Source organism: Arachis stenosperma, chromosome 5, assembly GCF_014773155.1.
Source record: "Arachis stenosperma cultivar V10309 chromosome 5, arast.V10309.gnm1.PFL2, whole genome shotgun sequence".
Classification (NCBI taxonomy): domain Eukaryota; kingdom Viridiplantae; phylum Streptophyta; class Magnoliopsida; order Fabales; family Fabaceae; genus Arachis; species Arachis stenosperma.
In genome coordinates, this window is record NC_080381.1 from 38,366,743 (window position 1) to 38,381,904 (window position 15,162).

The 15,162-nt window shown below is 42.5% G+C and overlaps 1 protein-coding gene across 3 annotated transcripts; it reads left to right on the top strand.

The window, feature by feature from the left end:
- Positions 1–1,379: 1,379 nt before the first annotated feature.
- On the top strand, positions 1,380–5,704 carry LOC130983194 (pentatricopeptide repeat-containing protein At4g39620, chloroplastic-like). 3 transcript variants are annotated; one of them, XM_057907379.1, is made up of 3 exons: positions 1,380–1,766; positions 3,115–3,589; positions 3,695–5,704. In XM_057907379.1, exons 2-3 carry the CDS (start codon positions 3,245–3,247, stop codon positions 4,730–4,732), a joined length of 1,383 nt encoding a protein of 460 aa, XP_057763362.1. In that variant the 5' UTR covers positions 1,380–1,766; positions 3,115–3,244; the 3' UTR covers positions 4,733–5,704. The 3 variants fall into 3 exon arrangements, with proteins under 3 accessions (XP_057763362.1, XP_057763361.1, XP_057763360.1); XM_057907378.1 differs by having other exon boundaries at positions 3,127–3,589; XM_057907377.1 differs by lacking the exon at positions 1,380–1,766 and having other exon boundaries at positions 2,748–3,589.
- The last annotated feature ends 9,458 nt before the right edge of the window (positions 5,705–15,162 follow it).

Sequence of the window (15,162 nt, forward strand, 5' to 3'; positions counted from 1 at the left end):
ATTTTAAATGTATTTATGTTATTTATTTAATTTTAGATGTGTTTTTGACATAAATTTTGAATGTTTTGAATAAAAAAATAATTGAAGTGAGTTTAATTGATTTTAAAAACTTCACTGTTTTTTTAAAAATTAGTACACAAAAAATTGTTACGAATTTTATGATTTAGTTTGCAAAAAATTAATGTATTACAAGTGATTACAAATTTTACGATAATAAATATTTAAAATAAGAATAATTCCTTAAAAATAAGAAATATGATTAATTAAAAAGTTAAAATAATAAAATATTATATTTAAAAACTGAATAAAAGCTGAATTTTATTATACAAGTAACATTTTCCTATTTAAAATAAAAGGAGATACAAGACATTTTGCATTGTCTTGGGTTGATAGTCTACTGAAATTTTGGTCATGTGGATCGTACTTCTCAAAGTATATAGGCTATGATTCAAAAAAGCGTCGTTTGTGTAATGTCTCTATTCCCATTTCCTCATCGTGACCAAGTCTCAGCTCCAACCTCAATATGTCTCTTCCCTATTTCAGGTGTTCACTCTCACAATCTCACCTCTCTATCTCACTCATTCCACGGCTACCACGACGCTCAATGACGGAGGTCATCGCTTGTCACTCTCCTCACCGCCTTAACTGCCTCATTTCTGCGCCACGGCTCACATAGTCATGTCTACCTCTTTCGTCTGTGTGGTCCCGGTTGCATTGGCTTTGTCGTGCCTGGCCTGTCTCTGCCTCGTTTCCACATCGTTGCCTTAGTTTGCCTGTGCTTCCTCCGTGCGTCTACTTCCTCTTCTGTCTTCTCGTGATTTTTCCGTCGTTGTTTTTTTGCTTCTGATTCTGTAGTGTGGGTGAGTTTACTGACTTCACTTTTTATGGAGTTGCTTTTTTGTTTTCAGTTTTTATTTAATAAATTTTTTATACTGAACTTTTTTAATTTTTCAGTTTTAAATTTTGATGTAGGTTTAGATAATTTGTTTAATTGATGTAATTAGTTATTATTGATTAGAATTAGATAATTAGTTCATTGCTTGCAGCCTCAGTATCAATTCATTATCATATTATTATTCGTGTGTTTTTTAGTTGGATTCATTTTGTTGTATTTCTAGCAAGGTTATAGAAACCGATTCGAACTAGTCGGTTGGACCAGTTAAATGAAAATGCATAGTGGCTCGCCTAGTAAATATAACCGCTAATTTCAAAAACTTTAATTGGACCGCTGAACTGTTCCAAAACCATCTGGTCCAATCGAACCAGGACCTTGCTGGTCGAACCGAACCAGGAGCTGGCCGGTTTTTCTCATACGCCGTTTCATTCATTAAAAAAAGAACAAAAAACGTAAACCTAATCCCCTATGCTCAGCAGCAGTCAGCATCTCCTTCTTCCTTCTCGAGTTTTCCTCCCTCACTCCCTCACTCCCTCAGCAAAAGAAAAATCCCATTACTTGCTCCGTTCAGCCACTGCCGTGTCACCATCACGTCACCGCCGCCGTCGCAACTGCTCGAAGCCGCCGTCCCCACTGCAACTCGTCTCGAGTCGTTCCTCCGACGCGCAGTCATGTTTCCACCGCGCAGGCTCTGTTCCACCGCCCTCTAGCCCTTCTCTGCTCCAGTTCTGCCGCGCTCCACCCTTCCTCGGCTCTAGTTCCGCGGGGTCCTGGCCACCTCTTCTCTAGTTCTGCCAGTCCATGCCACTCCTTCTCCAGTTCTGCCGCGTCCAGCCCTCCGTCGTGCTCCCTCACCTCTGTACTCTAGAAGGTATTTTTTAATTTTTCCTGTAATTGTGGTTTTAATTGGTTTATGATTGTTAATATGTGATTTTTCGTCTTCAATTATTGTTGTTATTACTGTGGTTTAGGATTGTTAATCATGCTCTTAACTCTGTTAAGCTGTTGTTGTTCTGTTGTCTTTAATTTTTTTTTACCGTGATTTTCTGTTTTTGAACTTGTTCTGTTGTTTATTTACTAAATTGTTGGGCTGCTGCATTTTAATTTGCTGGATTTTGTATTCAGGTATTGTTCTTGTTAATTTGTTAAATTATTGTTGTTGTGTAGAGATTGGGTTGCTGTATTCTTATCGAATTGTTAATTTGCTAAATTGATGTTGTTGTGATCATCCTTGAGATTGTCCTTGTTTCTTGTTATTGGATTGTTGGATTTTCTATTCGCGTCTTGTTATTATTAATTTGTTAAATTGTTGCTGTTGTGATCCTTGCGATTGAGATTGTCCTTATTTTTTGTTATTGGGTTGCTTGTAATTTTTACCTATGGAGGATAGCAAATCTACAACAAATTTTTGCGGATTTTGACTATTGATGACTAACTTTGATATTGACATTTTATGTTTTGTTATTTTTTTTGGTTATTTTACTTTTGAATTTTTTTCTGGATGAGATAATAATATTGTGGTTAATGTAATACTTTTAATTTAGATGATATTTTTAAGTTTTTATTAGACTATAATTATGTTTTAGTATGTTTATTTATATTTTATTTGTTATTTTATTATAAAACGATTATTTCGGTTAAACCACGGCTGAACCGATTAAATCAATGAACCAATAAATTAGTGAACCAGCAATTAGAACAGTTCGATGACTGATTCGGTTTTTAGAACCTTGGTTTTTAGTTTCAAGATTAACTGCTAAATGCTTATTTCAGTTCAATGCTTTTTAGTTATTGATGTTCAAATTCAATTATTCATTTGGAGTGTCAAGATTGAATTCACATTTTCTCTTTTCGGCAGTGCTTGGCTCATTGTTTCTTCATTGTTTTGAAATATTTGATATATGGAGAAGGATGCACTGATGTGCTCATTCATCTCTGTCTTTTATTTGTGCTATCAATTGTAGTGTGCTTTATGTAATTTGATAGGATGTTTAACTCTCTAAGTTGAATATACAGAATACTTTATCTGACCGGTTCGGTTATCAGATCTAATAACTATGCACGTTAGTCATCATCGCACCAACTTTGTTTTGCCATTTTTGCCACCTTCTAGCACTCTCTCATTAGCTGCATGTGAATTTGATGAATTAATTTTATACATATACACACACGTTATATGTATATTAATTTTCCTATAAAATAGGATTGATTTCCAGTAGATTGTATCATAGGTAGTCCTTCAACAAGTGGATAATTCCACTCGCTAAAAAATACTAACCAAGCCCAAAGGGAGAAAGGAGAAATCAAAGGCCATAAAGAACCTCTTTATGAAACTATAAAGTGAATGAAATGTTATTCGAGTCTCTGCAACTTCACTTCGCTCCCATGTCTGCTCTATCTTCTTCATTAGCCAAATACAGTACAACTACAAACTACCCAAGCTTGACTATACCACCCGTTCGAATCTCATGCGGCCCTATTTCGACTCGCCCAAAGAGTAATAAGCAGAAGAATAGCACGGATCAATTGGAAGAGAGACAAGAGCTGGTACGTTTATTGACCAAAAAAATAACTGCCGATAAAGAGCCTCTCCTCAAGACACTGAACAATCACGTCAAGCACCTTAGAACCAAGCATTGCTTCTTGCTCTTCGAAGAGCTCGGTAAACAAGATAGCTGGCTACAATGCATTGAGGTCACTCTCTCTTTCCCTTTTACAATTGTAATAAACCCTAATTGTGTTGTTCCTTAGTTTCTTGAATGTTTATATTAACTATTAAGTACTGAATTTGGGATTCAGATTTTCAGGTGGATGCAGAAACAACGGTGGTATGTTGCTGATAATGGGGTTTACTCGAAGCTCATATCAATTATGGGAAAGAAAGGCCAAACGAGGATGGCTATGTGGCTTTTCTCAGAGATGCGTAATTCTGGGTGTCGCCCTGATACTTCTGTGTATAATGCTCTTATCACGGCTCACCTTCATTCCCGGAACAAGGCAAAGGCATTGGGCAAAGCTCTTAACTACTTTGAGAAGATGAAGGAGATGGAGCGTTGTAAGCCCAACATTGTTACTTATAACATTCTCTTGAGAGCTTTTGCACAAGCTCGCAATGCGAATCAGGTAAATTCTTTGTTTGGAGATCTTGATGAGAGTATTATTTCTCCTGACATCTACACGTTTAATAGTGTCATGGATGCTTTTGGAAAGAATGGAATGATCTGCGAAATGGAATCGGTGCTTGCCCGAATGAAAAACCATAAGTGTAAGCCTGACTTGATTACCTTTAATTTGCTCATCGATGCATACGGGAAGAAGCAGGAGTTCGATAAGATGGAACAAGTATTCAAGAGTTTGCTGAGGTCCAAGGAGAAACCAACACTGCCTACATTTAATTCCATGATTCTGAACTATGGGAAGGCACGACTGAAGGAGAAAGCAGAAAATGTTTTAAAAAAAATGATTGACATGGGTTATAAACCGAGTTTTATCACTCACGAGAGTCTCATCTACATGTATGGATACTGTGGTTGCATTTCCAAAGCTAGAGATTTATTTGAAAGGCTAATTGAGTCAAAAGCTCAGATAAAAACATCAACCCTAAGTGCTATGCTTGATATTTACTGCATAAACGGTTTACCGTTGGAAGCAGATTCTTTGTTGGAGAGGGCAATTACTTTACAAGTGTTTCCTGATGCTTCAACATATAAGCTTCTCTATAGGGCTTACACTAAAGCCAACTTGAAGGAGCTTCTGCATAAATTGCTAAAGCATATAGATAAAGATGGTATTATCCCTAACAAAAAGTTCTTCCTAGATGCTTTGGGATCTTCATGACACAAGTCAAAATCTGCTACTATTGCTGTAACTAATTCAAATAGCTTCCAAGATTTTGGGAACCTCAGCTGAATACGTAGTTGGTAATTCACATCAAGAATTTCAACTGAGGTGATATGGTATATTATGCGACTTTGCCATCACTCGTTAAATGCTCCAAGTTTTGGTTTAGTGAAATTGTTATTCTTTGTTTATACTTTTTTGTTTTATAAATAATTATTACTGTATTTTTTTTCTTTTTTTGTTAATTTGGATTTAGTATAGTGCATTGGCAGAGTGATTGGTGTTTGGAGAGCAAAAAGCGAATCAATGACTTACAAATGGAATTTTGATTAATGATATTATTGACAATACAAGTGTTCATACCCTGGCCCAATGCTAAGGGCCCAGGTCCAGCCAAAAGACCTGATCCGACAGATTAAGCCTAGCAAAGCACCGACCTCCACTCAAGAAGTCGGTGTCAACCACGACTTAGTATGAAGAAGTCGGTTATGAGATTAGCTGGCAGATACACACTCATTCAAATGAGTAACCGCTCCGAAAATCTCTCTAACCACTTCATAAAGTCATATCTTAACCTCCCCAAGATAATGGGACGGTTAGCACCCTAAAGATGCGGTACTACACCAACGGTGGTTATTGGCTCACCACTATAAGTACACTGACACCAATCAGGTATTTCTAAGTCCAATACTCTCTAGACCTGCTCACACTCTTGCTAACTTAGGCATCGGAGTGTCTTTGCAGGTACCACCCCCCATTCCTGCACGCGAGCAAGTCGGACGGAGCCTCCCGAGTTGCAGACACACCCGGAGTTTTCCTCCTTCATACACTTGGGCCATCAAACGTCATCCATCTTATTAATCTCCGGTTACCCACCGTAACATTGGCGCCATTGCCGGGGACCCGAGAGATCATCCATCGATGGCGGATAGATCCCACGAGGAAGTCCGTGCGGAAACGGATTCCGAAGAAGAGAATCTGAACGCAGGTAACGACAATGTGGATTTAACCTTCCACCAGGAAGTTAATGATCAACATGGAGAAGGCACCTCCGGGGTAAAAAACCCGAAGCCAAACCCCTCAGACGAGCGAGAATCGGGAAAAGGTGGACCATCCCACGTAACTGAATTAATGGGGTTAGTCCACAGTCGTTTAGAACAATTGGAGCAAGAGCGGGAGAAGCAGAAAGAAACTGAAAGGTACTTCAAAGAGGAGATGGAACGGCGAAAAGAGTTAGAGAGAAAACTCTTACAGCTAGAATCCTCCCTCAAGAGCCACAACTCCCGCGACGACCAAGAAGATCAATTCCCGGGCAGAGAGGATCCTTTCAGCGAGGACATAATGAGGGCAAAGGTTCCTAGAAACTTTAAAAGCCCCGATATGGACCTCTATGATGGGACCACAGATCCAAAGCATCATCTAAGCAACTTCAAAAGTCGGATGTATCTAGCTGATGCATCCGACGCTACGAGATGCAAAGCTTTCCCGACCACTTTATCAAAAGCGGCAATGAAGTGGTTCGATAGCCTCCCACCAAGATCAATCACCAGCTTTGAAGACCTCTCAAGGAAGTTTTTGATGAGGTTTTCAATTCAGAAAGATAAAGTAAAACATGCACCGAGCCTCCTGGGAGTAAAACAGGAGGTCGGAGAATCTTTACGAGCCTATATGGAAAGGTTCAATAAGGCATGTTTGGAGATCCAAGACCTGCCCACAGAGGCAGTCATAATGGGGTTAGTCAATGGGCTCAGAGAAGGTCCCTTCTCACAGTCCATATCTAAAAGGCACCCCGTTTCTCTAAGTGATGTACAAGAAAGGGCCGAAAAGTACATCAACATGGAAGAAAATGCAAAATTAAGAGACCTGAGTTGGCGACCCGGACCCCCTCCCTCATCTAAGGAGAGGGAAAGGGAAGTCAAGAAGAAGGAAGAACTCGGTCTCGAGAGGCCCAGGAAATATCACTCTTATACTCCTCTAAAAACTTCTATAGTGGATGTATACAGAGAGATTTGCCACACTGAAAGGCTGCCACCCCCAAGATCTATTAAAAATAAAAAAGGGGGAAGCCGCAGCGATTACTGCGAGTACCATAAAATATATGGTCACTCCACCAACGACTGTTACGACCTTAAAAATGTGATAGAAAAGCTGGCTAGAGAAGGTCGGCTTGATAGATATCTCATGGAGAGGTCGGACACCCACGGAAAAAGAAAGCGAGATGATATGGATAGAAGAGATCCACCACCGCAGACTCCAGAGAGACATATTCATATGATCTCAGGAGGATTTGCGGGAGGGGGCCTCACTAAATTCTCTCGCAAAAGACATCTCAAAAGAGTCTACCAAGTCGAGGAAGAAACACCCGACTTTCCCACTATCTCATTCACAAAAGAAGATGGGCAAGGGATAATCCCCGGGCATGATGATCCCGTGGTGATAACTATGATCCTAGCCAATGCCCATCTCCACAGAACCCTAGTAGACCAAGGAAGCTCGGCGGACATCCTTTTCAAGCCCGCCTTCCACAAGCTAGGGTTAGATGAAAAAGAATTGAGAGCCTACCCCGACACCCTATACGGATTAGGGGATACGCCAATAAAACCGCTGGGATTCTTACCCCTTCACACCACTTTTGGAAAGGGGGAAAAATCAAGGACTCTGAGCATAGACTTTATAGTCATCGATGAAGGGTCAGCCTACAACGCCTTAATCGGCAGGACTACCCTTAATCGCCTTGGAGCAGTGGTATCTACTCCCCACCTTTGCATGAAATTCCCAACCCCAGGAGGAATAGCAACGGTGAAGGGAGACCAAAAATTGGCAAGAAAATGCTACAATGAAAGCCTAAACCTGAGAGGAAAGGGCAAAGAAGTCCACACCATAGAGCTCGGCGGCACAAGGGCCAGAGAAGAGCTGCGACCCCAACCGGGAGGAAAAACCGAGGAGATACAAGTCGGAGAGGAGGAAGGAAAAAACACTTACATAGGAGCCAACCTAGGGGAAACCCTAAAACAAAGGTTAGGTGAACTCCTAAGAGCTAATTCTGACCTCTTCGCATGGAAAGCCTCCGACATGCCCGGGATTGATCCCGAGCTCATGTCCCACAAGCTCTCGGTTTACCCAGGATCCCGACCTGTACAACAAAGAAGGCGCAAGCTCGGCCCGGAACGAGCCCTAATAGTGGAGGAACAAGTACAGGCCCTCTTGGAAGCCGGCTTCATCAGAGAGGTCAAATATCCAACATGGCTAGCCAATGTAGTGTTAGTCAAAAAACAGAATGGTAAATGGAGAATGTGCGTCGACTATACCGACTTGAATAAGGCATGTCCTAAAGACCCTTACCCTCTACCAAGTATTGACACCCTGGTGGATTCCAGCTCGGGGTATCAATACCTATCATTCATGGATGCATACTCGGGATATAACCAAATCCCGATGTATGAACCAGACCAGGAGAAAACATCCTTCATCACGCCAAGAGCCAATTATTGCTACGTGGTCATGCCATTCGGACTAAAGAATGCAGGAGCCACGTATCAAAGGCTGATGAATAAAGTGTTTTCCCCCCATCTAGGGAGCCTAATGGAAGTATACGTCGACGACATGTTAGTAAAAACCAAACAAGAAGTCGACCTCTTATCCGACCTCTCACAAGTCTTCAACACTATAAGGTCGCATGGGATGAGACTAAATCCCGCAAAATGCGCCTTCGCGGTGGAGGCAGGAAAATTTCTAGGGTTTATGCTAACGCAAAGGGGGATTGAGGCCAATACCGATAAATGCAGAGCCATCCTAGAAATGAAAAGCTCGACTTGTTTGAGAGAAGTTCAACAGCTCAATGGCCGACTTGCAGCCCTCTCCAGATTTTTGGCAGGCTCGGCACTAAAATCCCTTCCACTATTTTCCTTATTAAGGAAGGGATGCCAGTTCAAATGGACTCCGGAATGCGAGGAGGCGTTCCGAGAGTTCAAAAAATTCTTAAGTCAACCTCCTATCTTAACCCGACCAATACCGGGAAAAGACCTCGTCCTATACCTATCCGTAGCAAACAGGGCTGTTTCATCAGCCCTGGTCAGAGAAGACGAGGTCGGGCAACACCCGGTCTACTTCATCAGTAAGGTCCTACAAGGCCCTGAACTAAGGTACCACAAACTAGAAAAGTTTGCCTACTCCTTAGTAATAGCCTCACGGAGGCTACGACCTTACTTTCAGGCTCACACAATAAGAGTCCGCACAAACCAGCCCATGAAGCAAATCCTCCAAAAGACGGATGTTGCAGGGAGAATGGTTCAATGGGCGATAGAACTCTCCGAGTTTGATTTGAGATATGAAACTCGGACAGCAATTAAAGCCCAATGCCTCGCCGACTTCGTTGCAGAATATGCAGGAGAACAAGAGGAAAAACCGACCACATGGGAACTCTTTGTAGACGGATCCTCCAACAAAACAGGGAGCGGCGCAGGCATAATATTGGTAGATGAAAAAGGAACCCAGATAGAGGTCTCCTTAAAATTTGAATTTCCAGCTTCAAACAATCAGGCAGAATATGAGGCCTTGATTGCCGGATTAAAGTTGGCAGAGGAAGTAGGTGCTACAAAGGTGACGATCTACAGCGACTCACAGGTGGTGACCTCCCAAATAAGCGGAGAATATCAGGCAAAAGACCCTAATATGAAGAGGTACTTGGAAAAAACCCTGGAGCATCTTGGACGCTTTGCAGAAACCGAGGTCAAACACATAACTCGGGATCTAAATAGCAGAGCGGATGCCCTATCCAAGTTAGCAAGTACCAAACCAGGAGGAAACAACAGAAGCCTGATTCAAGAAACCCTTCAAGAACCCTCGGTAGCAAAAACAGAAGATAAACAAGAGACACTTGAGGTAGTCGGTTTAAACCTCGGATGGATGACTCCCTTAGTCGAATACTTGAAATTCGACATCCTCCCTAAAGAGGAAAAAGAAGCCAAAAAGATCTGAAGGGAAGCACAACACTATACCCTGGTGAGAAATGTCCTTTACAGAAGAGGGATATCAACGCCATTATTAAAATGCGTACCGACCTCAAGGACCACCGAGGTGTTGGAGGAGGTACATAGTGGGATCTGCGAAAACCATCTAGGAGCAAGGTCACTCGCCAGGAAAGTAATCCGAGCAGGATTCTATTGGCCGACCTTGCAAAAAGATGCCACAGACTTTGTGAAAAAGTGCCAGCCATGTCAGATGCATGCAAATTTCCACGTAGCCCCACCAGAAGAGCTCATCAGTATCACTTCTCCCTGGCCCTTCGCAAAATGGGAAATGGATTTGTTAGGTCCTTTTCCCCAAGCACCAGGACAAGTTAAATATTTGATCGTGGGAATAGACTACTTCACAAAGTGGATAGAAGCAGAACTATTAGCCACTATCACCGCTCAAAGAAGTCGCAGATTCCTCTACAAAAACATCATCACAAGGTATGGAATACCTTATTCCATCACCACAGACAATGGAACTCAATTTACTGATACCACTTTCAGAAGTCTAGTAGCCAGTCTGAAAATCAAGCACCAATTCACCTCGGTAGAACACCCACAAGCCAACGGGCAAGCCGAGGCAGCTAACAAGGTCATACTGGCAGGCCTCAAGAAGAGGCTACAGGAAGCAAAGGGAGCTTGGGCTGAAGAGCTCCCTCAGGTGCTATGGGCTTATAGGACAACTCCCCAATCCGCCACGGGAGAAACACCCTTCCGACTAGTCTACGGCGTGGAAGCCATGATTCCAATAGAAATTAATGAGCAAAGCCCAAGGGTAATCCTCCATGACGAGGTCGGAAACATACAGGGGCACAAGGAGGAGCTCGACTTGCTCCCCGAAGTCCGAGAAGGGGCCCAAATAAAAGAAGCGGCATTAAAACAAAGGATGACTGCCAGGTACAACAAGAAAGTCATTCGAAGAACATTTGCCCTAGACGACTTGGTCCTAATCAGGAACGACATTGGAGTCAACAAATCAGGAGAAGGAAAGCTCGCCGCAAATTGGAAGGGGCCATACAAAATCAAGGAAGTGTTAGGGAAAGGTTATTATAAAGTAACCGACCTGAATGGCACTGAGCTACCCAGGTCGTGGCATGCTTGTAATTTAAAAAGGTACTATAGTTAAAAGCGAACTCTACTCCCTGATGTACTCTTTTCCCAACTTCATGATTTTTTCCCAAAAGGGTTTTTTCTGGAGAAGGGTTTTTAACGAGGCATCATAGTAGAGACTAAGGGAACAGACTATCAAAAACCCTTAGTAGCAAAAGAAGGTACCTCCCCAATCAATAAAGGTCTTTTTCATTTATAATATCTCTTACAATATCCTCCTTTATTTTTCTAAGTCTTTCTACGAAACGCGCCGACTTAAGCTCGACAAAACGTGAAAATCCCATGAATCGACCTAGATGGTCGTCAGGATAAAACGACGAGGTACAAGTCGGTGTAAAGAGGTTATATGAGTCGATCGTATAAACTCGGGAAACAACCCGACTCATAAGTCGGAGCGAGATCCCGAGTAGGAAAACTTGGAAACATTTCGATCCACAGATCGGAGTGTAAAACCGAGTAGAAGAAAAACGCATCGCAAAAATAACCTAAGTCATGAGAACTCGCTAAAACAAAAGTTGAGTATGAGGAATAACAAAAAGAGATAGGAAAACCTAAGGAAAAAGTTTCAAGGACGCCTCGAAAGTCCTCAACGAAAAACAAACAATCCAAAAAGAAAGGTTTTCAAGAAAAAGTTAAGGGGAATTCAAAGAAATCAGAAAAGCATACACGCAAAAGGTAACTTAAAAAGCCCTTATCCAAAAAAGGGCACAGAGCGGAACATTTTGTTTACGGCCTTAAAAGGCCAAAAATTGTTCACACAAACCAACAACAATAAATAAGTTTAAAAAAGGGGAGACCCACAGGCCGGGCCCCCATATAGCCATAAAAATAAAAAGTCACTTCTTCAAAGGAGTAGAGGAACCACCACCACCAGGACCAGGAGGAGGAGCTGAAGAGGAAGTCGGAGGAACGGAGGACGAACTCGGAGGATCTCGAGGAGGAGACTCAATAATCCTCTGCCCCCGAGTCTTCAAATCTGACTCGGAAACAACCTCGGGGACAGGAGGATAAACGATGACGCCATCAATAACCACCTTGTCAGGATGTAGAGGAGAAAGATCCAAGTCAGGAGCGATAACTCTGACTTGTTCCAAGAAAATTCTCCAAGACTCCTCGGCACCATCGGCAATAGAGTCCTCCAACTCGGCGTATGCGTTCCGAGAATTCAGTAAGTCCTTCCTCACGGCCACAATATCTTGAAATAAACTATGATAGCTGTCTTGTGCCGTTTTCCTCAAATTCGCCTCCAAAGTACATTGAGCCCGCAGCTTACCCTCCTCCTCCTTAAGGCGATCCCTCTCCTTCTTCAACTCATCCCTCTCCTCCTTCAACTCCTTCTGATGTTTTTCATAAATAAGAAGCCTCCCCTCCAACTCCTCAACCTTCGAGGACGTCCCCAAAGAGCTGAGGGGAGACTTCTCAAAAATGTCCAAAAGTTTGCCGCAAACACCCGCTGTCCTAAAACTCTCCTCGGCCATGGTGGTGAGGTGGTTCCGAACAGAAGCATCATCCATACTTATAAAAGGATAGATGTTCTTTCGGTCGAATGCCAGAGCATCCGCCTTAACCCCACCATCAAAAGAAGAAGAGCCAGACTCTGAAGTCTTGCGCTTCTTCTTCTTTGGTTCGGAGAGAATTTGGGTAGAAGGGGGTGGTCGGGATAAACTTGAGGAAGAAATAACAAGGGGTTGAGAAGGAGTGCCAGTATTTGTAGGAGGAGGAGGAGGGGGAGAGATGATCGCCCTAGCACCTCCCGATCTAGCCCGAGACTTCGCCTTAGCCTCCTGGACCCTTTGGTAAGCCTCCTGAGCATTCTTCTTTGCCATATCTACAAGAAAAACAACCAACAATCATAAGTCGGTAATGATCAAGTTGGTAATGTTCAAAGTCGGTAGAAACAAATCGGGAATCAGGAATGCATGCACTACCTAATTGAGTTTGAACAAAGGTCGGCGTTCCTTGAAGGATTTTCCTGGTATCCAAGTATGGGGACCTCCCCCACGCTTCTCGGAAAAATCCCACAATGGCCGCCTCCACCTCGTCCAGGTCATCTGGACCATACTTCTCACAAGGGGAGGCCGGCAACCAATAAAGGGGAAAGCGAGGGGAGGAGTGCTCATCAAGGAAAAAGGGGTGGTGACCCTCTACGGCTTGAACTTTGAAAAAGTAGTTTTTGAAATCATGAAAAGACTCGTCAAAAAGGGTGAAAATCCTCCGACCTTGTATGGCTCGGAAGGATACTCACTGTTGTTTGTTGTTTAGCCCACTAAAGGGCTTGGTCATATGGAAAAGAAAGAAGAAAATCCTCAAAGAGGTCGGAAAGTCCAGAGCGTGGCTAATAAACTGATAGATCTTCAAAAAACCCCAAGAGTTGGGGTGAAGTTGAGTAGGGGCAACTTTACAGTGGTGCAAAACAGATATCTCGAAATCCGAGAAAGGAAGAAAAACACCCAAGCGGGTGATCATACATTCATACATGAAGAAAAAATGAGGGGCTGCCTCATTAACTCTCCCAAAACAGACCCGGTCTTCAGGACCCGGGGTGATCAGTTCATATTTTGGCTCGTCCTCCTCCGAAGTACAGAGCCGGTGATGAGTACGAAGGTGAGTGATAAACTCAGCATCGACCAACGGCTCCTCCCCAAGGACCGTAACATCAACCCACTGAGAAAGAATGTCTACGGAAGCCATTTTTTATATAAAGAAAAGTGGCAGAAACCTACAAAGGGAAAAAGAAAAGAAAATCAAAAACACGGTCCCTAAAGGGGAGGGATGCGAAACCAAGAATCTACAGGCCAACCTATCTACTCACAATACAAAAACATGCAAACACAAGGCATGGAAGAAACGAAACTAACCTTTATCCAAGAAATGAAGGTTGGAGAAAGCGGAAATCTTCAAGCACAAGAATACAGCACGAACAAGGAACAAGAAGTTTGAAAGATTGCAGAAACGGAAAAACGAAAGAGAGGGAAAGTATTTATAAATAGGCTAAGGGGCATAATGGTAAAAACGAAGCAGTCATTAACGGGACTGCACCGTTACCAAAGCCCTCAATCCCTAAATGATCCCTCAACGGACACGACGCTTGAATTGACGTAACTGTCAGAAACAAAAGGTCGCGAAGATCACGTCGGTTTCAAAACCCGTGAAAGTCGGCTACGAACCCGAGTTGAATACTTGAACCCAAACCTTAACAGGATCTTGGGCTCAAATAGGGGCACTGTTCATACCCTGGCCCAATGCTAAGGGCCCAGGTCCAGCCAAAAGGCCTGATCCGACAGATTAAGCCTAGCAAAGCACCGACCTCCACTCAAGAAGTCGGTGTCAACCACGACTTAGTATGAAGAAGTCGGTTATGAGATTAGCTAGCAGATACACACTCATTCAAATGAGTAACCGTCCCGAAAATCTCTCTAACCACGTCATAAAGCCATATCTTAACCTCCCCAAGATAATGGGACGGTTAGCACCCTAAAGATGCGGCACTACACCAACGGTGGTTATTGGCTCACCACTATAAGTACACTGACACCAATCAGGTATTTCTAAGCCCAATACTCTCTAGACCTGCTCACACTCTTGCTAACTTAGGCATCGGAGTGTCTTTGCAGGTACCACCCCCCATTCCTGCACGCGAGCAAGTCAGACGGAGCCTCCCGAGTTGCAGACACACCCGGAGTTCTCCTCCTTCATACACTTGGGCCATCAAATGTCATCCATCTTATTAATCTCCGGTTACCCACCGTAACAACAAGAATAATGATGATAATTGTATTTGAAACAAGGTAAATGCTAGGAGTAAACACCCAATCCGGTCTCAGCTGTTCATTTCAAATTAGGACAAGGTGATTCTTCACCAAAAAAGTAACCCACGCGTGGTCACTGTCTATGTCTAATATGAGTTTTCTGGGCCGAAAACTGGGTCAAAAACAGCCCATAAATCTCAGATTAGAGGCTATAAAGTAGGGGGAATTCATTCATTCAGGATTATGCTTTCATAATTCATAATTTTAGTTTTAGACGTAGTTTTTAGTGAGAGAGGTTCTCTCCTCTCTCTTAAGATTAGGATTTAGGACTTCTCTTAGTTTTAGGAGTGACTCTCAATCCCAGGTTCAATGTTCTTTGTATTTATTTATTTTCAATGTTCTTTTTATTTATTTTTTCAATTTAATTTATGGATTTCTATGTTCAACTCAACTTCTTTATTTGGCTATAACTGCCAATGTTCCATGTTTGGATTGATTTTCTTAATTAATGTTATTTGAGGTATTTCAGTTTATGATTGTTTTATTTATGAATGCT